This window comes from Cyprinodon variegatus, unplaced genomic scaffold (genome assembly GCF_000732505.1).
Source record: "Cyprinodon variegatus isolate N-32 unplaced genomic scaffold, C_variegatus-1.0 Scaffold59, whole genome shotgun sequence".
Lineage (NCBI taxonomy): Eukaryota > Metazoa > Chordata > Actinopteri > Cyprinodontiformes > Cyprinodontidae > Cyprinodon > Cyprinodon variegatus.
In genome coordinates, this window is record NW_015150512.1 from 1,860,484 (window position 1) to 1,881,040 (window position 20,557).

The 20,557-nt window shown below is 39.3% G+C and overlaps 3 protein-coding genes across 4 annotated transcripts; 2 read left to right on the top strand and 1 right to left on the bottom strand.

Annotated features, from left to right (window-relative positions):
* The first annotated feature begins 706 nt into the window (after nt 1-706).
* LOC107082698 (mitochondrial inner membrane protein COX18) lies at nt 707-4,401 on the top strand. The gene is made up of 6 exons (XM_015371486.1): nt 707-1,165; nt 1,345-1,445; nt 3,239-3,393; nt 3,462-3,577; nt 3,655-3,762; nt 4,038-4,401. Exons 1-6 carry the CDS (start codon nt 845-847, stop codon nt 4,197-4,199), a joined length of 963 nt encoding a protein of 320 aa, XP_015226972.1. The 5' UTR covers nt 707-844; the 3' UTR covers nt 4,200-4,401.
* A 475-nt stretch (nt 4,402-4,876) lies between these two features.
* Nucleotides 4,877-9,028, top strand: LOC107082691 (insulin-like growth factor-binding protein 7). The gene is made up of 5 exons (XM_015371480.1): nt 4,877-5,347; nt 6,600-6,709; nt 6,846-6,953; nt 7,148-7,268; nt 8,976-9,028. Exons 1-5 carry the CDS (start codon nt 4,921-4,923, stop codon nt 8,996-8,998), a joined length of 789 nt encoding a protein of 262 aa, XP_015226966.1. The 5' UTR covers nt 4,877-4,920; the 3' UTR covers nt 8,999-9,028.
* Nucleotides 9,029-12,655: 3,627 nt separating this feature from the next.
* On the bottom strand, nt 12,656-20,461 carry LOC107082703 (transmembrane protein 150B-like). Of its 2 annotated transcripts, XM_015371491.1 has the most exons (7): nt 19,892-20,461; nt 19,020-19,210; nt 18,260-18,319; nt 18,042-18,109; nt 15,504-15,631; nt 15,253-15,409; nt 12,656-12,921 (listed from the first exon to the last, which is right to left on the bottom strand). In XM_015371491.1, exons 2-7 carry the CDS (start codon nt 19,082-19,084, stop codon nt 12,737-12,739), a joined length of 663 nt encoding a protein of 220 aa, XP_015226977.1. In that variant the 5' UTR covers nt 19,085-19,210; nt 19,892-20,461; the 3' UTR covers nt 12,656-12,736. The 2 variants fall into 2 exon arrangements, with proteins under 2 accessions (XP_015226977.1, XP_015226976.1); XM_015371490.1 differs by lacking the exon at nt 19,892-20,461 and having other exon boundaries at nt 19,020-19,623.
* Between the last annotated feature and the right edge of the window lie 96 nt (nt 20,462-20,557).

Here is a 20,557-nt window from a genome sequence, read left to right on the forward strand (position 1 = left end):
TTATTATTATCATTATTATATTTGTTGTTTTAGCTTTTTATCTATTTTTTGTTTTGTTTTATTTTTTGAGTATTTTATTAAAAAACATTAATTTCTAAATTATGTATTATGTCTACCTTCGCAATGACTTTTTGCACAAACAATTTAAGATGAATTCATGTGCATTTTGTGAGTCAGAAATTTGAGACGACAGAATATCTCTGTTTTTGAATTAAATCCTCTTTTAAAATTCTTATATAATAATGGTTGGTCTTCTTACAGGTGATAAAGAAACGAACTACGTAATAAGTGTAATCCTTCTGTGTTTTTAATATCTATTTTTAAATCACTTCTTCTTTCAACATCTTTATTAGTGGAATGTTTTTATTTCAAGACGCTTTAAACCATTGTTACAATCCGAAAGCCCAAATGGTGTTAAAATATATAAATAATTTAATTATAACATGAAAGTTCTTCTGTAAATGCAATACAGTTGTTTTGTTGTTCTAACACTCTTCTGTCAGATTTTTTTCTAGTTCTTCAGTATTTCTATTACCGCTCAGTCATAATATGTACGTTTGCATTCTTTATTATAATGTGGAAAATTGTTTGTAATAGCAGATTTGAATCTAAAATAAAAAAAAGGCTGAACATTTTTATTTCATTTTTATTTTGTAACATACAATACGTCATACCCCCGCGCCGAAGTTATCATATTGACGTCATATTTATGTGACGCTTGTCTCGGCTGCAATGGACCGAAATGCCGATGAAGGTGAGGAATAAGTAAATACCCGTTTTAAAGGGCGGCTGAGACGCGCACGCGCGCGCTCCTGTCAGCCAAAGCGAAAGGCTCGAGGACACCATGATCGTTGTGGTGGGGCTTGTGAGGTGCAGAGTCCTGCAGTCGCGTGTTCACCAGTTTCTCGGCAGGTGGGCTTCCCCTGCCCTCACCTGTACAGCTGAGTCACGTGTTAGGGCAGCCTCTAGTGTGAGTGGAACCAGCGGTGGATGGTATGGGGGCCTGGCAGACTCTGCTCCGGTTCACCTGTGTGAGAACTTCCTGGTCAGCGTGCAGCAAGGGACCGGGTTGCCATGGTGGCTGAGCATCGCTATGGCAACGGTGTCCATCAGGACTTTCATCACCCTGCCACTGGCCGCCTACCAGCTGATCATCATCGCCAAGGTGGGTTTTCCTTTAACTAAGACTTTATATTAAACTGAACCATCAGAATTAAGAACCAACCCGGCTTAGTCCATAGAACTGATGTTGAAATCCACAAAACTCAATGTTTGGACGAGCTGGACTCACTTTATTAGACCTTCCTATCAGAGTAATTATAGTAACCTCTACACCATGGACAGGTGGAGGCCCTCCAGGCAGAGATCTCTGAACTGGCCAAGAGGCTTCGCTATGAGGTTTCAGTCCGAGGCAAAGAAAGAGGCTGGACGGACAAACAGAGCAGGTGAGGAATAAGCAAGCAGGTACTCCTGGGTCACCATCACTGACTCACTACAAAGTTCAGCTCCTAAATTGGTTCTCCTGGAATAATTCACCAAGATCCATGCATAAATTCTGAACACATGCAACTTTTTATGACAACTGGTTGGTACATGTACAATGGAAATGGGTCAAGTCTGAATCAGAACAATTAGAATGAGCCAGGTTCTGAGTTCTTGAAAAGTTCCTACATTATTGTCCTGATCATACTGCTCACAAGGTTCCTCCTCAAAGCATACAGGATATTTTTCATTCTCTGGATGAACAGAACCAAAATTACCAACCAAAATTGACGATGACCTGCATCTGCCAGACATTTGTCTTCAGCAATTTGAGTGAATTTTGTTCCATTGTTGTTGCATGCAAATCACTTATTTTGTAAAAAGAAATGTGAAAAAAAAACATTTTGTAAAATTAAATAAATGAATAAAAATTTATAATAATAATAGATTACTTTTATTGATCTCACATCAGAGAAATTTACCTCTGCATTTAACCCATCCCCTTGGGGAGCGGTGGGCTGCCATTATGCAGCGCCCAGGGAGCAGTGTGGTTAATGGTCTTGCTCAGAGAAAAACAATGAAATCCAGAAATTAAACTTTGAAAAATTTTGCAATTTTCTCAGATTTTTTAAAAATATATTTATTTTTTTAAATATATTTTTTCATAATTTTTTGGGACAGATTTTGTATTTTTTTTTTTCATTTAAGTTTTTTATGTTTTTATTTTTACAGGCATTAGTTTTTTTTTTAAATTAAACTTTCATGCATTTTTTAAAAATCGATTTTTCCAGATCAAATTCTCTTCACTTCTAGGAACATTTCCTCTGGTCTGCTTAACGATAGCAGGAGTATTTTTATTGGTCAATGTGTGCATTAAAAGTGAGCATTTTCATCAGCCTTGAAGTGAAGAGACGGTGCTGCAGATGCAATTTGAAAAGAATATTATTTAAAAAACTCAACCGGAAAAAGAGTAATTTAAAGAAAAATTAGAAAATAATAAATCTAAAAAAAATATAAAGGATATTGGGGAAAAAAATGAAAAAAATATATTTGTTTGGAAGAAATAAAATGGCAAAAAAAAAAAAATTGGTATATAAAAAATTACATATTATCTGAGTTTTTTTTTTTTTTTTTTTTTTTTTTTTTTATCATAGGTAATGTGCTTTAAAATTTTAATGCACAAATTGTGTTCTTTGCTTGCAACAATAGTGGAGCAAAATTAACTCTATAGTGAAATGGACCACCGTCACACAAAGCTTCTATTAATTCAAGGGTACCACTATTTTTTCCAGGCCTGTATTATACATTTTTTCATTTAAAACCATACTGTTGAAACATGGTTGAAAAGCAATGTCTGACTTTCATTTGTTCATTTTCACAGATTTTTCTGTTATTTATTTTAATGTTGTCAGATGCAACTCTGTGACCATTGTGGGTTTTTCTTTCATTAAACAAAGTGCACATACTTTTTTTGCTCCGTGTGTGCATATGTACCTATACTATTTGTATGTTTTGAGGCTTTTCTGAAATTCCAAACCATTTTAATCAAGCAATTTTAATTTACTGAAAGTATATATATTTTAATTAATCAATTAATCTAAGAAGTAATCTATTGATTAGTTAATATAAAAAATGATAGATGGCTGACGCCCAAGTAGGTTAGGATTGCAGAAGGCCCATCTGTCAGAACACAGAACAGAGTTTTATTTCTGTGGGAGCATTTCAGTGTCTGAAACTGTTCTGGTTCTGTAAACAGGATCCAGTTCAAGAAGAACCTACGCCGTCTGGTTTCTCAGCTCTACATCCGGGACAACTGTCACCCCTTTAAAGCTAGTTTGCTGGTGTGGATCCAGCTGCCTCTCTGGATCAGTCTGTCTCTGGCCCTTCGGAACCTCAGCGTGGACCAATCAGGTAGGAACCTGAGCCTAACAGATTCTGTATTGGTCCCGGTTCTGGGCTGAACCTGGTTTTTTGTGCAGCCCTCCAAAGAGAGCTGGCAGCAGGGGGCACTCTCTGGTTCCCGGACCTCACCCTACCGGACTCCACCTGGATCCTTCCAGTTTGCCTGGGACTCACCAACCTGCTCATTGTGGAGGTAGGTTTTGGGCGGAGCTGGAAAACCCAGAGCTTTGATGTCATCAGAGAGAGTTAGCAGTTCTTCTTTTTCTTTAGGTGTTTTCTCTGCAGAGAGTCGGGGCGTCGCGCTTCCAGAAACTGGTTCTGAATGGGTTCAGAGGGTTCTCAGTTTTAATGATCCCCATCGCCGCCTCCGTCCCATCTGTGAGTAATCGAGCCTTCAGGCCGTCGGGTCAGAACAGCTCATCCATTCAGGTTGGAGGAAATCTGGGCTAGTCATCCAAACATAGGCCTTCTTATTGAGATCTGGATCAGAACCAGGTCCAGAATATGAGCTTGTTCTCTGTCAGGTCCATTTTCACTGATCAGAATGGATCCACAGGTTCTATCTGGACTTTGGATCAGCTGTTTGACCTGCTGTGTTCAATCTTTTATTTGAGTTATTTTATTCCTGTAACATCCTGTTTCTATCGTTCCAGTCCATGGCACTCTACTGGCTCTGCTCTAGTCTGGTTGGTTTCAGTCACAACCTCCTGCTTCGCTCGCCTACGGTCCACAGAACCCTCAGACTGCCAGCTCAACGATCAGAAACTCCCTATAGGGACCTGCTGTCATCCTTCATCAAAAAGTACTGGAAGTAGGAAAAGCCTGCCCCCAGTTTAGGACTAGTCTGGGTTCTACTCTGTTTTACATTCAGTACCAATCTTGAATTCAACGGAAAACCTCATCGCTCTTGGTTCTGATGGTGCTCTAATGGAGGAGCTTCATGTGGAACTTTTTTAATGTTCTGATGATCAGAAACCTGCTCTAACATCAAGCTTCTGTAGAAAATTTTTTTTCTTGATGATTTCTTTGGTTCTGTCCAACAAGGTTTTCTTTTTAAATCTTCTGCTGTTTTGACTCTGAGGACATAAAATAAATTAGAACCCAGGGATTATGTCGAAGTTTTTGTATCTTATTTGTCCCTATTTGAATATGTTCTGGTCAGAAAATCTGGGTTTTTGTGGGTCTGTGGGCGTTTATTAAACAATAACAGGAAGAAAACACTCACAGGCTTTGGCTGGAATGTTTCCTGTTTTCCCAGAATGGGAGTCCGGAACAAACTTGGATCTGAATGTTAGGAATGTGGAGAGAAAAGTTCCAATCAGAACCATCTATTATTTAATTACATTTATAATTTTCTCATTAATAATCTTATATCCCTGGAACTTTAATCCTGTTTTAGTTAAAAAAAAAAAAACAAACAAGTGAAGCAGGAGGTTTTGCTTGTTCTGATCCGGGATTAGTTCTGGCAGTGAGGCGGAGTCAGCAGGCTGATCAGTTCTCACATCTCAGTCTTAGTCCAGATCTCATCTAAGCGCCATGAAGCCCTGTTCCTTCTCTCTGCTCCCGGTCTTGCTGCTGTTCCTGGTCCCGGTTCTGGCGGCCGGACCGGGCTGTGCTTCCTGCGACCCGACTCAATGCGCCCCCCTCCCTTCTGACGGCTGTCCCGCAGGCTCCCTGCAGGACTCCTGCGGGTGCTGTGCGGTCTGCGCCGCTGCGGAGGGAGAGCCGTGCGGTGGACGCCGCGCGACAGCGCGCCGCTGCGGCACCGGACTGGAGTGCGTCAAAAGCGACGACGACAAGAAGAGCAAGAGCGGCGTGTGCGCGTGCAAGAACAACTACGAGGTCTGCGGCACCGATGGAACAACGTACAAGAACGGCTGCGCGCTGAAGAGCGCGAGCCTGACAGCGCAGAAAGAGGGCAAAGAGGCCATCAGTGTCCTAAACAAAGGCCGCTGCGCTTCAGGTGAGACCATGGGCGTAGGTTTGCATAGGGACCAAAGGGACATGTTCCTACCAATAATTCTATGTGAATAACATGTTTATAATTTACAATACAGTGTTGTTGCAGCAGGCGCTTCTTTTCTCACAACTTGTATATTGAAGTTAATATTTTAAATGCTCAGTGTCAGTTCCTCTTATAGTTCCCGCTTCCACGTAAATACAATAAATCTATTTGCAGTCCCTTGAATATGTTATTTTGCTTTGTTTTACAATACAGAGAATATCAACATATCAGATAAAATAAATAAGAGTGGGTTTTACCTCTGTTTACCTCTGCACAATACTATTTTTTGGATAAATACATAAACAACAGACATATTTAGACTATATTTGGTTAAAAAGGCACGCACGTATTTACCTTCTGTCTTAGTCACTCGTAAGTTCAAATGTAACCCTTTTCAAAGTGTTAAGTTGTCCCAATTTTACATTATTCTGAGCCACTGATGCTTCAAACATTGATAAACAGCATGTTGTGTGTGTAGTGCTTATAAAATGTGTATAAATGTAGCAAAAAAAAAAATGCGGTTTTCTCTTTAAATGAAATGCGCCCTAATACATCGAGCATTAAAATAAATAGGAGCATGCATAATTACATAATGACATCAGACCAAATCATTTTAAGACCAGTAGTGTCCCTACCAAAGTTGAGATCAAACCTACACCCTTGGGAGAGACACACCTCAGGAGAGAGGATGACTACTGTAAATGTTATTTAAAATAACCTGATGATTCAGTATAAACCCTGAGTTTATAGTTTAAAGGTTCACATAAAATCTGGACAGATTTTTGCTCTATAGCTTCCCAGGAGACCAGAGGCTCTCCAGCGGATTGTTTCAGCTCAGTTTTTATCCCCGTCATCTAGAGTCCTCTGGTGGAGAATGTTCTGCGTGGAGCCTTTTGATGATGATCTTTCCCCATGCTCAGGAATTATGCAGGTTTCTGATGGATGTTCCTCTGTGGGTTTACCTGTCTGCTCCATATCTCAGTAGTGATCTGCCTCAGTGGTTTTGGGACAGTAACTCCCTCTGAATGTACTGTGGTGTCTCTGATAATCTCCCTTCATCCTTTTCTAAACACAGCATTCCATTCTAGATAAAAAGACCTGACTGAGCATGCTCAGAAGACATTCCTGTCAGGTCACTGCGTTTCCATGATGAGGCGTGCTCTGTCCTGATCCCATCCCGTATAGTTGAACTCTGTCTGTCTGCCTCCAGCTCCTGTCATCGTCACTCCACCGGGTCAGGTGTACAACGTCAGCGGCTCCCAGGTGTACCTGAGCTGTGAGGCTGTGGGTGTGCCCACACCTGTCCTCACCTGGAGGAAGGTGAATCCATCTGTCATTTGATTTAACCTGAAAAAAAAAAGATCAATAAGGGGACAGCTAGAGTTCGAACACCCAATTAGATTAAGAGAAATATTCTTTGATCTGATTATTTTGCTTCTGGTGGTACCTTTCTCAGGTCCTTGGTGGAAAGAGAAAGGCGGCGCTTCTTCCCGGAGATCGAGACAACCTGGCGATCCAGACCAGAGGAGGACCAGAAAAGCATCAAGTGACCGGATGGGTTCTGGTGAGGAATGGTTTCTACGTTTCCATTTAACACTTTTCAGCTGCTGGTGGTTTCTTTCAATCTAAGCCGTCTAGAAAAACTCAGAAGTCGGTCCTGACACCAGCTTAGGGGTAGCCAGCACGGTGGTCCAGTTCTTGTCAAATTATGTCTTGAGCTCATATCTGGACCAATCAGATGTGCTGGTCTTATTGTAGATCTCCCCTCTGACTGAAGAAGAAGATGGATCATATGAGTGTCACGCCTTCAACTCCAAAGGTGAAGCATCGGCCATTGGGGAGATCCACCTTGTCGAATCCATCGACGAAATCAAGACGGGTAACAAAAACTCTGACATCATTATCCACAGATGAACACAAGCATGAACCTGCTTTTAACTGCCCCCCTAACCCTTTTTGTTGAGGAACTTTTATTGGCTATTCACAACATCGATCCTTTCTGGATAATTCTGACAATTATACTTATTGGTTAATACTCCCATTCATTCTAATTCCGGGTGGATCATCAAAATAAGTGGTCCTTCTAATTGTCAATCATTGTGGTGATATGTTTACGTAAGGCAGTCCTACGTGCTTGTCCCCATTTTCCCTTACCAGTGGAGAGTCTGACAAAAATAGCAAATCTTTTGGAAAGAAAGCTTGTATAAGCGATGCAAACAGCCACATTTAAACAGATCGTGCACGACGACAAATGGGCTCATGCATGCTCTTGCACGTTTTTAATAGGCGTTCCCTCTCTGGAGCGGGTACAGGGTCTTGCATGTGTTTTTTTTTTTTAAGTGGAAAGGACGGGTCTTATCAAATTCGCAAAAGTCCTCCACTATACTTTTAATCATAACATTGATTCTGACATTAACTGGTTTCAACTCAAAGTTGAGTTGAAACCAAAAAAAACCCATAGGGATTCCCATGTATCCCTAGGGCGAAATCCCTGTTTCTACAGGTCCTGGATCAGGAAAGTCCTGAGCAGTAGTCAGATGTTGGAGGCGGGTGTAATATCTAGTCCTCTGAGGAAAGCAGAGTAAACAATAGAAAGAATGCTTATCCAATTTTGATTATGTGTCCAGTCCACTATCTTGGAGAGATGGTATAATTAGGACATGAAGCTGTGTCTGTCAGATGGATTCAGGTTATCAGTGAGTCATCTACTGATCTCTCCTCCCTGGTGCTGACAGGATGAGGAACTGTGAGAAGATTTCCTGTGTTTAGGGAAATAGTGATACAGTAATGAGGAGAGACATGTCTCTGACAAATAGCTTCAGACAGGATCTGACGTGAAGAAAAGGTCTACATATAGTTCCTAATTCAGAAAGCACCATCACCAGGGAGATAATCCTACAGGTTTGTTTCTCACACTGAGAACAAAACATGGCTCATTTATTTGTTAAATAGTCAAATATTCTGTCTAACCTGGACTGATGGAATTAAGGAGACGCAATAGAGCTACCAGGACTTCTCAGCTGCTAAGACAAATAGATTTCTGCCACATACATGGCTCTATGTGCTTCAGCTGCTGTTGTCAGAGCAGAAACTGATACTTTAGAAGAGTCATGCATTGCAGGGGGTACGTCAAAATATTTAATATTTTACTTTCCAGGTAAAGAAATACAACAAAATAGGGTTGGGTTTTGCTCTATAAGGATTTCAGTACTAATTAAATTTCCATGCAACATGTTTATGTTATTTTTATTCTAATTGAAAAGTATGAAATGTCTGATCACTAAATGTTCAAGTTAAAAATTATTTCATTTTAAAATCAGTTTTACTTTCTACTTTTGGAAAATAATCAACATGATTAAATGATCCAGGGGGTACAGAAGTCAAAAAAGGTAGGGAACCCCTGCCTTAGAACACAGGGTCAGAGAGGAACTCAGAACTGAAAGTTCTTTAAACCATTTTTACTTTAGTATGTGTTCTCCTCAGGCTTCTAATGTTCCACATCAATGCCTTCTGTTCATGTACTTGTATCCAGAAAGCTGTGTGCAATCAGTGTGTAAATCTCTGACTGGAGACTTCTTTATTTCAGGGCTCAAGGAGGATGAGCTGTGATCAGCGGGTCCAACAAACATTACAGGAAACTAAAAAACACATTTCTGTTTCTTCTTTTTATATTTTCTCTTTGAATTAAAAATTTTATAATCCTTTTTTACTCTTTGCTTAAAGGGCTATGATGTATGTCTAAAGAGAGGTTATTTTCCACCCATTTAACTTTCTTCTCCTGCAGAACATTTTGTGAGAAAATTCGTTTCTGTTGTGAAATAAAAACAAGACATGATCCTTCATCAAAAATTTTTATTTTTTCTGAAAGCTGATACTTTTCTTTCCTGTTGATATAGAAAATAAAGTGTATAAATCAGATTGTAGCCAAATCAGACTCTGTTTCTATACCTTTCCCCAGTTGCAGTTTTTCTCTAGATATGTTAACTAGAATTATTTCCTTTTTTTTTTCTAAACAGCAGAAAGAGACTAACATCTGCATTAGAGGCCAGCAGGGGGCACCAGAGCTTAATATAAACACCTGTTCTTCTGGTCTAGCCTTGCCAGCCACTACAGGCAAAAGGCTACCTCTGGTCCCATTCCTTTATCCTGCACACCAGTAAGCTGGTGTTCAGGATTTTTAAATAAATAAAGGACTATTGTTTAGCAGGTTTGTATATGTGTATCATTTTATTTTAAGTAAATGTAATCCATACAGCACTTTGTCCTAGGTTTTCGTTTTAAAAGTGCATTGTAAATAAAGTTGGATAGGATTGGGGGCTTTTCTCTTTGGGAACAACTGCAGCTTAAAACAGAATCTGCTTTGAAGAGGCTGCAGTTCATTTTCCAAGTTTAACAGGACAGAGGTTAAGACTGTTACCATATTAACCTCTTTTACAGACAACAAGCCCGGTTGGGTCTGAGATTGAGAACCTGGTATTAGGACAGATAACCAGGAGGTTTTCTTCTGAGATTTTAGATCCATCAGCAATAACTTCCCATCAGTGTTTTGCTGAGACCATTTTTCAGGCCATGAGTTTCAAATCCAACTGGCGCACAGACCCAAGAAAACGTATCTAAAATCTCAACAGTGTGCTTTCATTACACTGATATTAACAACTTAATTTAACATGTTGCATTTAGACAAATGCATCTATATGCATGCTGCATACACTGAACTACAGGATTGGATTGGTGAACACACAGCCTTCAGTTGTGAACACGGGTTTACCGAACAGTCTCAGATGTAGCAACTTCTATTTCCTCTGTAGGTCTGATTTTGATGGGACCATGATGCTGCTGGTTGGATGCTAGCAAAATCCTGTAATAATTAAGTGGCTGAAGGAGGATGACTTTATAAAAGAATAACAGCATGATAAATTCTCAATTGAACTGTATGCAGTTAACTTGTTTACACAATATAGGTTTGTGTGCACAAGGGGAGAGCAGTGTTCTTGTGCTATGAAAGGGTTGCAAGTACCTGGTTCGATCCCCACGGCCTGCACTCTGACCCCCTGAGCAAGACCCTTAATCCCACACTGCTCCCCGGGCACCGCACAAGGGCAGCCCACTGCTCTCCAAGGGGATGAGTTAAATTCAGAGGTAGATTTCTCCAATGTGAGATAAATAAAGTTACCTGTATTTACCTGCTCCATTTATCTTTTCTGTGACTTGAGCATGCAGGAAACCAGTTTAACCAATCACAGTTGCTCATCTGATGGTACCAGCTCCTTCATTGGTGATTTTGTTAATGAAGTCTGGCAGTTAAACCAATAAAAGTTCAACTGTTTTCCGTTGTGTTATAGGTAGGTAAATGGAATTTCAAGAAGATTTGAAAATGCAAGTATGAAAAATAAATTCAATAAGGAATCATTTTTAAATTTGTTATTAGGAAAGCTATTTCTAATCAGATTTATAAATTTGTTTTTTACATTTCCATTAAGAAATAGGATTTTAAAATACATTTTTATAATTCAGTATTTAATGATGGATTAACAAGTAGCTACAATCTATGTTGGTAAAGATTCTCAGTCATCCAGGTCAAAATCATTCCAAAAAAGTAAAAAAAAAACACTGGACTTTGTTTCCAAGTTTGAAGATGTTTCGCTTCTCATACAGGAAGCTTTTTCAATTCGAAATGTCAGATATAGCGTTCGAGGTTTTATGGAGTGGACCAAAAACAAATCCTTGTTTTGGCTTAGAAAACATGTAAATTGAACCGAACGTACAGGTCAGACCCTTAGGAATGGGCAAGAATTTTAAATATCTACGGAAGTTTGTGTTGTTAATGATTAAAAATCTGGAGCAGGTTCAAGAGGTCCTTTTAAGGCTCTATGACTAAACATTTAGCTCCAACTGTCTAAACAAATCTGCAATTGAAGTTTCCTATGTTTGGTTGAGTTAAGTCCTAAAGGGTGTACTCCATTAGCTGAAAAGGTTTTAATAGACCTGCCACAAAACAAGCCTAAACTGGAAGGTAATTGGACTTTGGCTCTGTTTTTTTTGAAGATTTTTCAACACCTCTCCGGGACTCTGTCAATTCTGCCAACTGCCACAAGAGTCAGGTGCAAGCCAGCAGACAAAATTGAGCCAAAGTTCAGTTGTCTTGCAAATTAGGCTCATTTTTGTGGTTGCCATGACCTGGATGACAATTTAAACAGGCACGTATGGCCATGGTGCGTTCAAAGAAAGCTCAGAAAAAGAAGTTACTGCATCCTGATAGCGGTTTTAACTGTTGTAGCAGTTAAACGGCTGCCGTTTTGTGCCCGATTTTGTTAAAAACAAAAGAAAAAGTGGGGCTTTCTTAAAAAAAAACAATAGCCTAGGTGATTGGTCAACAATACAATACAACGCTTAGTGTTGTGTGTGTACTTTTTTGTGTGTGTGTGTGTGTACTTTTGGCAGCCTATCAATATGGAAAGTAGATTGATAGTTTCACGTATAAAGATGAAAAAGAAGCAATTACGTCACCAATTTGGGACATTAGCAGATGAGGAAGATGTCAAACAGTTTGGGCGCATAACTGCACCCATGGTCAGTTTAAGTTTATTCTATATTGTAATATTTTATATTTTTTGCAACTTCATAATCTGAAGGCAACTTAACAAAACACAAATGAAGCCAAAGTAGAGGGAAGGGAGACCTTCATGGTCCTCCATTTCCCATGAGTCAAAATATTTTCCTTTATAAGACCCACAAAATAACTTTGAAGAAGATTTTCGGCAAGAATGTTGCTTTGTTTAAACTAAAATATCTGCCCTGCTGGTAAAGATTTACCAGAATTTTAAAACAGACCTCCATAACATCCTGATACCTGATATCAGCTTTCCTGATAAATTAAATTTCCTAAAATACTTCGGCCCCACAGGTTGATCCTGCATTAGGCAGCTGGTTTTAAAGCTTTTTTATAAAATACACAAATTACATCTTTTCTGGCAGGTTTTATAATGGGTTATATATGTATCATTTTATTTTTAACTAAATGTAATCCCTACATAAATTTGGTCTAGCTGTTTGTTTTAAAAGAGTGTTTTAAATAAATTTTGATTTGATTGGATTGGGTTTTTCTCATTGTGAACAATTGGTCCTCTGAACAGAACCTGCTTTGAAGATGCTGTAGTCCAGTTTCCACACTTAGCAGGACAGTGGTTCAGACTGCTACCATAGTAACCAGTTTCACAGACAACAAGATCTTAGTAATACAAATAACCAGGAAGTTTTCCTCTGAGATTTTATTTGTTTCAGATTCATCAGCAGTAACTTCACATGAACAATCAGCGTTGATCTGTCTCCGTGACAACAGAGCGACCTCTAGTAATCTTTAAGTGGTTGGTCGACGCCTGCAGAGGCGGAGCCTTTGGTGTTTATGGTAAATTTGAGGTCGATATCTGAAAACTCAAACACAAACAGAGGATAGAGCAGGAAGAATGATGTGGCCAGGGTCCACTCACAGATTGCAGTATAAGTAAGAAATTCACAGAAATGGAAAACAGTCACTGAAGGAGAGAATAGTTAAGGACAACAAGTGTAACAGCATAGAAACAGTAGTAAAAAGGAACATCCCTGTCCCATGATCTGTCTGAATGTAAGTTCTATGATTGACTAAAATAACTGAATTCTTTGATAACATTTTATGACTGTATGTCATTATATATCATATAAATTATAGATATAGACATACATAGATATAATATATATAAATAAAAAGAATAGGTATAAATATATAAAATCTACTTACAAAAAAAGAAAGGAACCTGTTCAGCAACAACCAATGAATCAGTGCTTCAATTAAGGTCTGATCTCAGCACCTGGATCATTGGCTCCACCTGGTCAGGTAAAGGCTGGTTTATACTTTATGCATCCTCTATCACAGTGTTTGCAGCATTTATACTACATGTGGCTTTTTCTTAACCTGCCAAACTGATAATGTTTAGCTCTCAGGTTTAGTTCTACACATTATCAATCTGGGACTGCTGTCATCGAATCTGTTTGGGGAAATGGGAGATATCCAGCAGAGCTTTTTGAGCTGATTAGGCAAAGTGACCTGACCAACCAAGTGTGGTTTTAGCCAATCAGGGTAACAAATTAAATGGCAGTAGAGAGGCTATGAGAAAGCACAACAGCTTATGTTTTTAATGCTCTTGCTGTTCTTCTTTCAAAGACACAGATCCTGACAAAGCAGATGTGATAGGATGCTATGTTTTTTTGTTGGATTTTTTAAGGTTTTTTTTTGTTGGCTGTGGCCTCTGGAATTCCATCAGCAGTTAAAATAAGTATTGAACGCCCCACCACCATTGTTCTCAGTTCACGTATTTCTAGAGGTGCTATATAGATGCCTGTAACAATTCATGCAATCCACAGATACAAAGAAATCAAACCATAGATGTTCAGAAATAAGTTACCGTATGTGTAATAATGTGGAATGGCAAAGGGGAAAAGTATTGATCACGTGAAGAAAGGAGAGCGAAAAGGCATGGAAAGGCAAGACACCAGCTGAAATCTCTCAGTAATTAGAAAGTAATCCTTCCTCTTGTCATTGCAAATTAATATCAGCTGGTTCAGTCCCAAATGATGGCCTATAATAAGGTGTGTCTGGTATCAAACGAGAAACATCTCATGATGGGTAAGAGCTTTCCCAATACCTACACAACCTTATTGAAAATCATAATGATGGCATGGGTTACAGAAGGATTTCTAAACTTCTGAATGTTCTAGTGAACACAGTTGGGACCAAGTGGAAAGAACTTGATTTCACCATATACTGACCATGACCAGGTGCTCCTCGCAAAATTTATGACAGAGTGCAAAGAATGATAAGAGGAATTGTCCAAGAGACAAAAAACACTTGAGAGCTTCAGAAAGACCTGGAAGTAGCAGGAACAATTGTTTCAAAGAAAACAATAAGTAATTCACTCAAACGCCATAGCCTGTATGCATGCTTGCTCACCATGCAGGACTCCATTGCTGAAGAAAAAGTATGTTAAAGCTTGTTTAAAGTTTGCTGGACAATATTTATACAAGCCTGTGAAATACTGGGACAATATAATCTGGCCAGTTGAGACCATTGTTGAACTTAATAATACTGCCATGTTTGGAAGTCAAAGGGCACTGCAAACCAACCCAAAAACACAATACCCACAGTGAAGTTTGGAGGTGAGAACAACATGGCATAGGGTACTGGCAAACTTCAAATAACTGGAGGAAGGAAGAATGGAAAAATGTACAAAGACCTTCTTGCTAAAAATCTGCTTCCAGCTACCAGGATGATGAAGATGAAATGTGGGTGGAAATTTTAACAAGACAATGACCCCAAACACACAGTTAAGGAAACTCTAAATTGTTTTCAGAGAACGAAAAAATAAAGCTGCTAGAACGGTGCAGCCAATCACCTGACTTGAACCTAATAGAAAATCTATGGAAATAACTAAAGATCAGAGTTAATAGAAGAGGCCCACCGAACCTTCAAGACTTGAAGACTTTCTGGGAGAATGGGCCAAAATCACACCTGAGCAATGCATACAACTAGTTTCTCCATGCAGGAGGCATCTTGAAGCTGCCATTGCCAACAGAGGCTTTTGGAACAAATGCGTATATAAATTTCAGCAAGAGTGTTCAATACTTTTTCCCGGTGCCATTTCACTTTATTGCAAATAATTAAATTTCTGGACATTTTTTTTTTTTTGTATATGTGGATTACATGGCTTGTTCTGTTGAAAATGTCAAGTCAATAGCACCTCCAGAAATATATTTACTGAGAAAAATGGTGCTGTGTTCAATACTTATTTTACCTGCTGTCTATGACCTGTGATTCCGTTTATAAAGGATACTGCAGATGATCAGGATGGTGCAGATGGAGCACACAACATACCCAATGTACTTCACGATCTTGTCGCTGATAAGAAACAGTTGAAACCAGAGGTAGACCAGGCCCCCAAAGAATGCCAGAACAGCACCAATGTAATGAAGATAAACATTGTTTGAGACCTGAAACAGAACAGACATAAGAAGTAGATTTTAATCAGAACCAAGCAAGTTTCTGATAGGTTACTAGTGTGTCTGCTCAGCCAGAATCAGCTACCTGGAAGTTTCCGGTGATGGACAACCCCACAGCTGAGAAGATTCCCAGTACAAAGCTAGCAATGTTATACCCTCTGTTTTTTGAATGGTTTTTAACAGCGAGGAAACGCACAGTGTCGAATATCAGAGCTGTTGGAGAAAGAAAGAAGGTTTTAGTTCCACTGTATAGTTCTGGGTAGGATTAGTTTCTAGAACACAGCTAGAAGCTCTCAACTTTCTAACAGAAGCCTAAAAGGTTTTACCCAAACCTTGAACCTATATAATAAATTCAATGATTCACAATCACTTTTGTTTTTTTTGTAGCTTTTGGAATTCTGGTTCTGGTTTGGGTTTATTATATCTGGGGTCAGCATCACAAAGCAGGTTTATGGAAAACTAAACCTCTGTTTCAGTCACCGTAGTAACTTTCTTCCCAGATCTAACCTGGTAGGGAGCAGGAATTTCTCTCTCTTTTCTCTCCTTACAGCAGATCTCGCTGTTTTATTTCCTGAGTTAGTTCAATTTTTGTCATAGTTTTGTACATGAAAAAAAAATATATATAAAAATATATATATATATATCATTCCTGGGTTCGTTAAACACATTAGGTTTTAAAAACAAACATATCATGTCCGTTTGAGGAGGATCTTATTAAAGAATGGTCAGCACTATTTCACAGAGAATTAAATACACTGCTCAAAAAAATTAAAGGAACACTTTGAAAACACATCAGATCTCAATGGGGGAAAAAAATCATGCTGTTTATTTATACTGATATAGACTGGGTGATGTGTTAGGAGCAAAATGATGCCACATCATTTGATGGAAATTAAAATTATCAACCTACATAGGGCTGAATTCAAAGACACCCCAAAAATTACAGTGAAAAAATACAATGATTTTGCTGAAATTTCATTGCAGCAACTCAAAATGGTATTCAGTACTTTGTATGACCCCCAAGTGCGTGTATGCCTGCCTGATAACATCGGACCATGCTCATAATGAGACGATGGCGTCATGGAGTATCTCATCCCAGATCAGGACCAGGGCATCACTGGGCTCCTGGACAGTCTGAGGTGCAACCTGGCGGCGTTGGATGTATCAAACAAGCTCCAGAGGTGTTCTATTGGGTTTAGGTCAGGCGTGCGTGGGGGCCAGTCAATGGTATCAATTCCTTCATCCTCCAGGAACTGCCTGCATACTCTCGCCACATGAGGCCGGGCATTGTCGTGCACAAGGAGGAACCCAGGACCCACTGCACCAGCATAGGGTCTGACAAAGGGTGCAAGGATTTCATCCCAATACCTAATGGCAGTCGTTGCAGTTTTCTAGCCTGTATAGGTCTGTGCGTCCCTCCATGGATATGCCTCCCCAGACCATCACTGACCCACCACCAAACCGGTCATACTGAACGATGTTACAGGCAATATAACGTTCTCCATGGCTTCTCCAGACCCTTTCACGTCTGTCACACCTGCTCAGGGTGAACCTGCTCTCATCTGTGAAAAGCACAGGGAGCCAGTGGCAGACTTGCCAATTCCAGTGTTCTGTGGCAAATGCCAATCGAGCTCCACGGTGCTGGGCAGTGAGTATAGGGCCCACTAGTGGACATTCGGCCATCATAGAATGATCAAATTATCTTACATTTAGCCCTTTTTTGGGATTATTGATCACACAGGGAGCAAAATTGTTGTATATATATGATAATTGTTAAATATACAATAAAAAATAAAAAAGTTTAATTCTATTCTATTTTAATTACCGTACACCTGGCAATACTGCCCTACACGTAGCAAAGCTAAGAATGTTTGGACCAACTTTAACGTTGGTATACTTTGCGTACCCGGACAACAGAGAGAAGGTGAGACAGTGTTCTGTCAGACCCGAATACCCATAGTCAATAAACATACGCAAGTCATCAGATTTGCGTTTATTCCTTTAGTTCTGTGCGAAAAATAGACTTTAAACTACCTCAATAGGCTTGTATCCCTTCAATCATGTACAAAAAAAGCTATTTAAGGTGAGATCACCATACGCTTCAAAAAAACACCAAAAAGTAAGTATCTAAATTGTTTTTTTGTACATGACTAAAGGGATAAACACCCGTTGAGATCGTTCAAAGTTTATTTTACATACAAAAATAAATGGATAAACTAAAGGGATTGATAATCAACTGTTCACTTTCAGAACTCTCTGAAGGTCTAGGGAACATTAAGAACTTTTATCCATCGTGAGAAAGTGCTGGCGCTCATAAGAACTACTTTTAGTCAAAAGGCTCATGGGGAATTCAGGTTCTCCTTCTTTTTGAATTTGTCTTCTAATGAGGTCGAATAACTCATTCAAGGTTACATGTAGTTGGATTCAACCTGCTGTTTTTTTGTTTGTTTTTACAAACTATATCAAGAGGAAATTCTCTGGTTTCACCTGTTAACCTTCTTTTGGTAATGTGTCCTGAGACTGCTTGTTGAAACATAAATCAGCCAGAATTAGTCTTAATGTAGGTGATCTTGGCTGTATTCTCTATTAACTGGATGCAGATACATAAAGCTGCCTTTCTTACCTAGAATGCAGCCGTTGTTGCAGACCTGAGAGAACCAGCAGCTGGCTGGAGGTTTTGCCCCACAGTGACTGATAAAAGGAACAGACATCATCATTGATCCTCTATTCTGTAACATAGACTCTTCTTCTGGCAGATTTTAGTTGAATTGATGTCAGATTTAACTTATCTAAATCCATAAACATAATTTTTCTTAGAGTAAATCTTGTTTTCATACAGACCTGATGTAAGGAAAGTGGTCCGTCAGATTCACTGTTCCATTATGCAAAGCTATTCCATACCTGTAGGATGAAAACAAAACCTCACATCATAAATCCAGCAGATTAACAGATGCCAAAAAGGTGTCCCCTAATTCTCAATATCAACATACAAATTTCAAAATAATGTGGGACTTTTGATAATTAATATTAACTGCTTTTCCTGCAAGCTGGGATCAGGGTTCAGCTACAAGTGTTTTCAAATCTTTGAACTGTCTGGGTCCAAGAAACTCAGTTGAGATCTCAAAAGAAGAAATGGGGGAATTTGTAAACTAATCATAGAACTAAATGAAACGTCAGCTTATGTCCAGAAAAAGATAAAATCTGTGCCAATAGAACAGATGGAGAGAGTTGTATGATCTGATTGATCAGATTTTATTAAACAACCAAACCAATTTTATGAATTGGAAATGAACTGGACTCGTTCTTTCTTGAAAGGGGTCTAAATTTTGTTTTAATTTTGATTTATAAACAAACTGAATAACAATCCAGCTCTGAAAAATGCAAAGCAATCATTTGGGAAACTCTTACTGCTTATTTAGTTATTTGACCAGGAAGTCTCTTGAGATCTTTTTCACAGGAGACATTATATTCGTAGATTAACTCATAAATTTTTGTAACCTTTATATCTTGAAAAATATCTAAAACATTTATTTTCTGTAAAATCTGAAACCTCTGATTAGAGGAAAAAAAGGGATGGATGAGGAAGAGAATAAAAACTCACACGGCCCAAATGCCGGCGATGCCATTCACTGCAACAAGGATGGGAATAGCAAACAGAGGACCCATCTCTCTCAGATTCTCTCTTAGCTCGCTATAAAACCACAAACACAGTGGGGAGATCTTCTTGATTCTGCTCACGCTGTATGAAGATGGATGGAGGTGGATTATGTTCTTGAGCTCAGCACAGGAAATCTGGAGTGGATTAAAAAGGATGGCGAAACCTGTAAACTCAGAGAAAATTTGTAAAGTAAGTTTTAAATACCATGATTCACACATAAATATCCTCTCAACAGTAAAATCATTTGTGCTTCATGTCATCTGGTAGACTTCATCTGTTTGAACTGGCTAAGGACTTTTTCATCAGCTTTACTTGTAGCTTCAGTCAGTTCAGGCCTTTATGCAAATTAAAAGTAAGAAACCAGAAAAAGAATAACCCCACCAGTCCCTCTCTTCTCTGTCTGTGTCTGTCGATGCAGAGATCAGTTTCCTTACCTGAAATAGGTGACACCTTGTTATAAAGGACTATGAAGCAGAAACAGGGGTTTTTCCTTTACCAACAGTCTCTGCATAACAGGAAGATGTTTGGTTCGTCTTTTAAAACTTGTAAAACGGGGGGCGGGGGGGCAGGGGGGTGTATTTCTGAAGAATTCAAATCATCCATTTCTAAGAATAATCAAGGAAATTGGGCATTACAAATGATTTTGACACACAATGCATCATCAGCTTTGAGTTTTAAACTTTCACCCTGGAAGACGTAAGACAGCGAACAGTTCCCATCTCAAAACACAGTCCTCGCCTTCTTCAGGTGAATAATGACAACTGTTTATCCCCTCCAGCCACTGACAGCCACCTGACTCTGGTACATCGTCGTACCTGACTTCAGTGGGCAAATGTTTAAATTCGTTGCGATCTGGCACGTGGGAGAGGGGCTCCTTTCATGGATGAATTCCGTTTACACTGTTCAGGGCAGATGGCAGATAGCATGTGCAGAGTAGTGTGGGTAAGCAGTTTTCTGATGTCAGTGTTGTGGATTGAGTGGCCCTTGGTGGCGGTGGGGTCATGGTATGAGCAGGCATCTGTTATGGATGAAGAACACAGGTGCATTTCATTGATGGAATTTTAAATGAACCAAATCCTGAGGCTCATTTTTGTGCCATACATCCAAGAACATCACCTCCCGTTGCAGAAGGATAATGCACACCCCCATGTTGCAAGGATCTGTACACAATTCTTGGCTGGAAACATCCCAGTTCTTGCATGGCCGGCATATTCACCGGACATGTCACCCATTGAGCATATTTGGGATTCTCTGGATCAGCTTATATGACAGCATGTACTGCCAATATCCAGCGACTTCGCACAGCCATTGACGAGGAGTTGACATACATTCCACAGGCCACATTTGACGACCTGATCAACTCTATGAGAAGGAGATGTGTTGCATTGCTTGAGGCAAATTTAGATCTTTGAGAAATGGGAGCAAAACCAAAAGCATTGCCTTTATATTTTTGCTGAGTGTATCGACTGAAAACTGTTGCA

Coding starts and splice junctions, on each gene's coding strand:
- LOC107082703 (XM_015371490.1), bottom strand. CDS start 19,294: ATGTGTGAATCATGGTATTTAAAACTTACTTTACAAATTTTCTCTGAG. Junction 18,320..19,019: donor ATCGCCGGCATTTGGGCCGT/GTGAGTTTTTAT, acceptor TTCATCCTACAG/GTATGGAATAGCTTTGCATA. Junction 15,410..15,503: donor CCATCACCGGAAACTTCCAG/GTAGCTGATTCT, acceptor GTTCTGTTTCAG/GTCTCAAACAATGTTTATCT.
- LOC107082691 (XM_015371480.1), top strand. CDS start 4,921: ATGAAGCCCTGTTCCTTCTCTCTGCTCCCGGTCTTGCTGCTGTTCCTG. Junction 6,710..6,845: donor CTGTCCTCACCTGGAGGAAG/GTGAATCCATCT, acceptor TACCTTTCTCAG/GTCCTTGGTGGAAAGAGAAA. Junction 6,954..7,147: donor AAGTGACCGGATGGGTTCTG/GTGAGGAATGGT, acceptor GTCTTATTGTAG/ATCTCCCCTCTGACTGAAGA.
- LOC107082698 (XM_015371486.1), top strand. CDS start 845: ATGATCGTTGTGGTGGGGCTTGTGAGGTGCAGAGTCCTGCAGTCGCGT. Junction 1,166..1,344: donor AGCTGATCATCATCGCCAAG/GTGGGTTTTCCT, acceptor CACCATGGACAG/GTGGAGGCCCTCCAGGCAGA. Junction 3,578..3,654: donor CCAACCTGCTCATTGTGGAG/GTAGGTTTTGGG, acceptor CTTTTTCTTTAG/GTGTTTTCTCTGCAGAGAGT.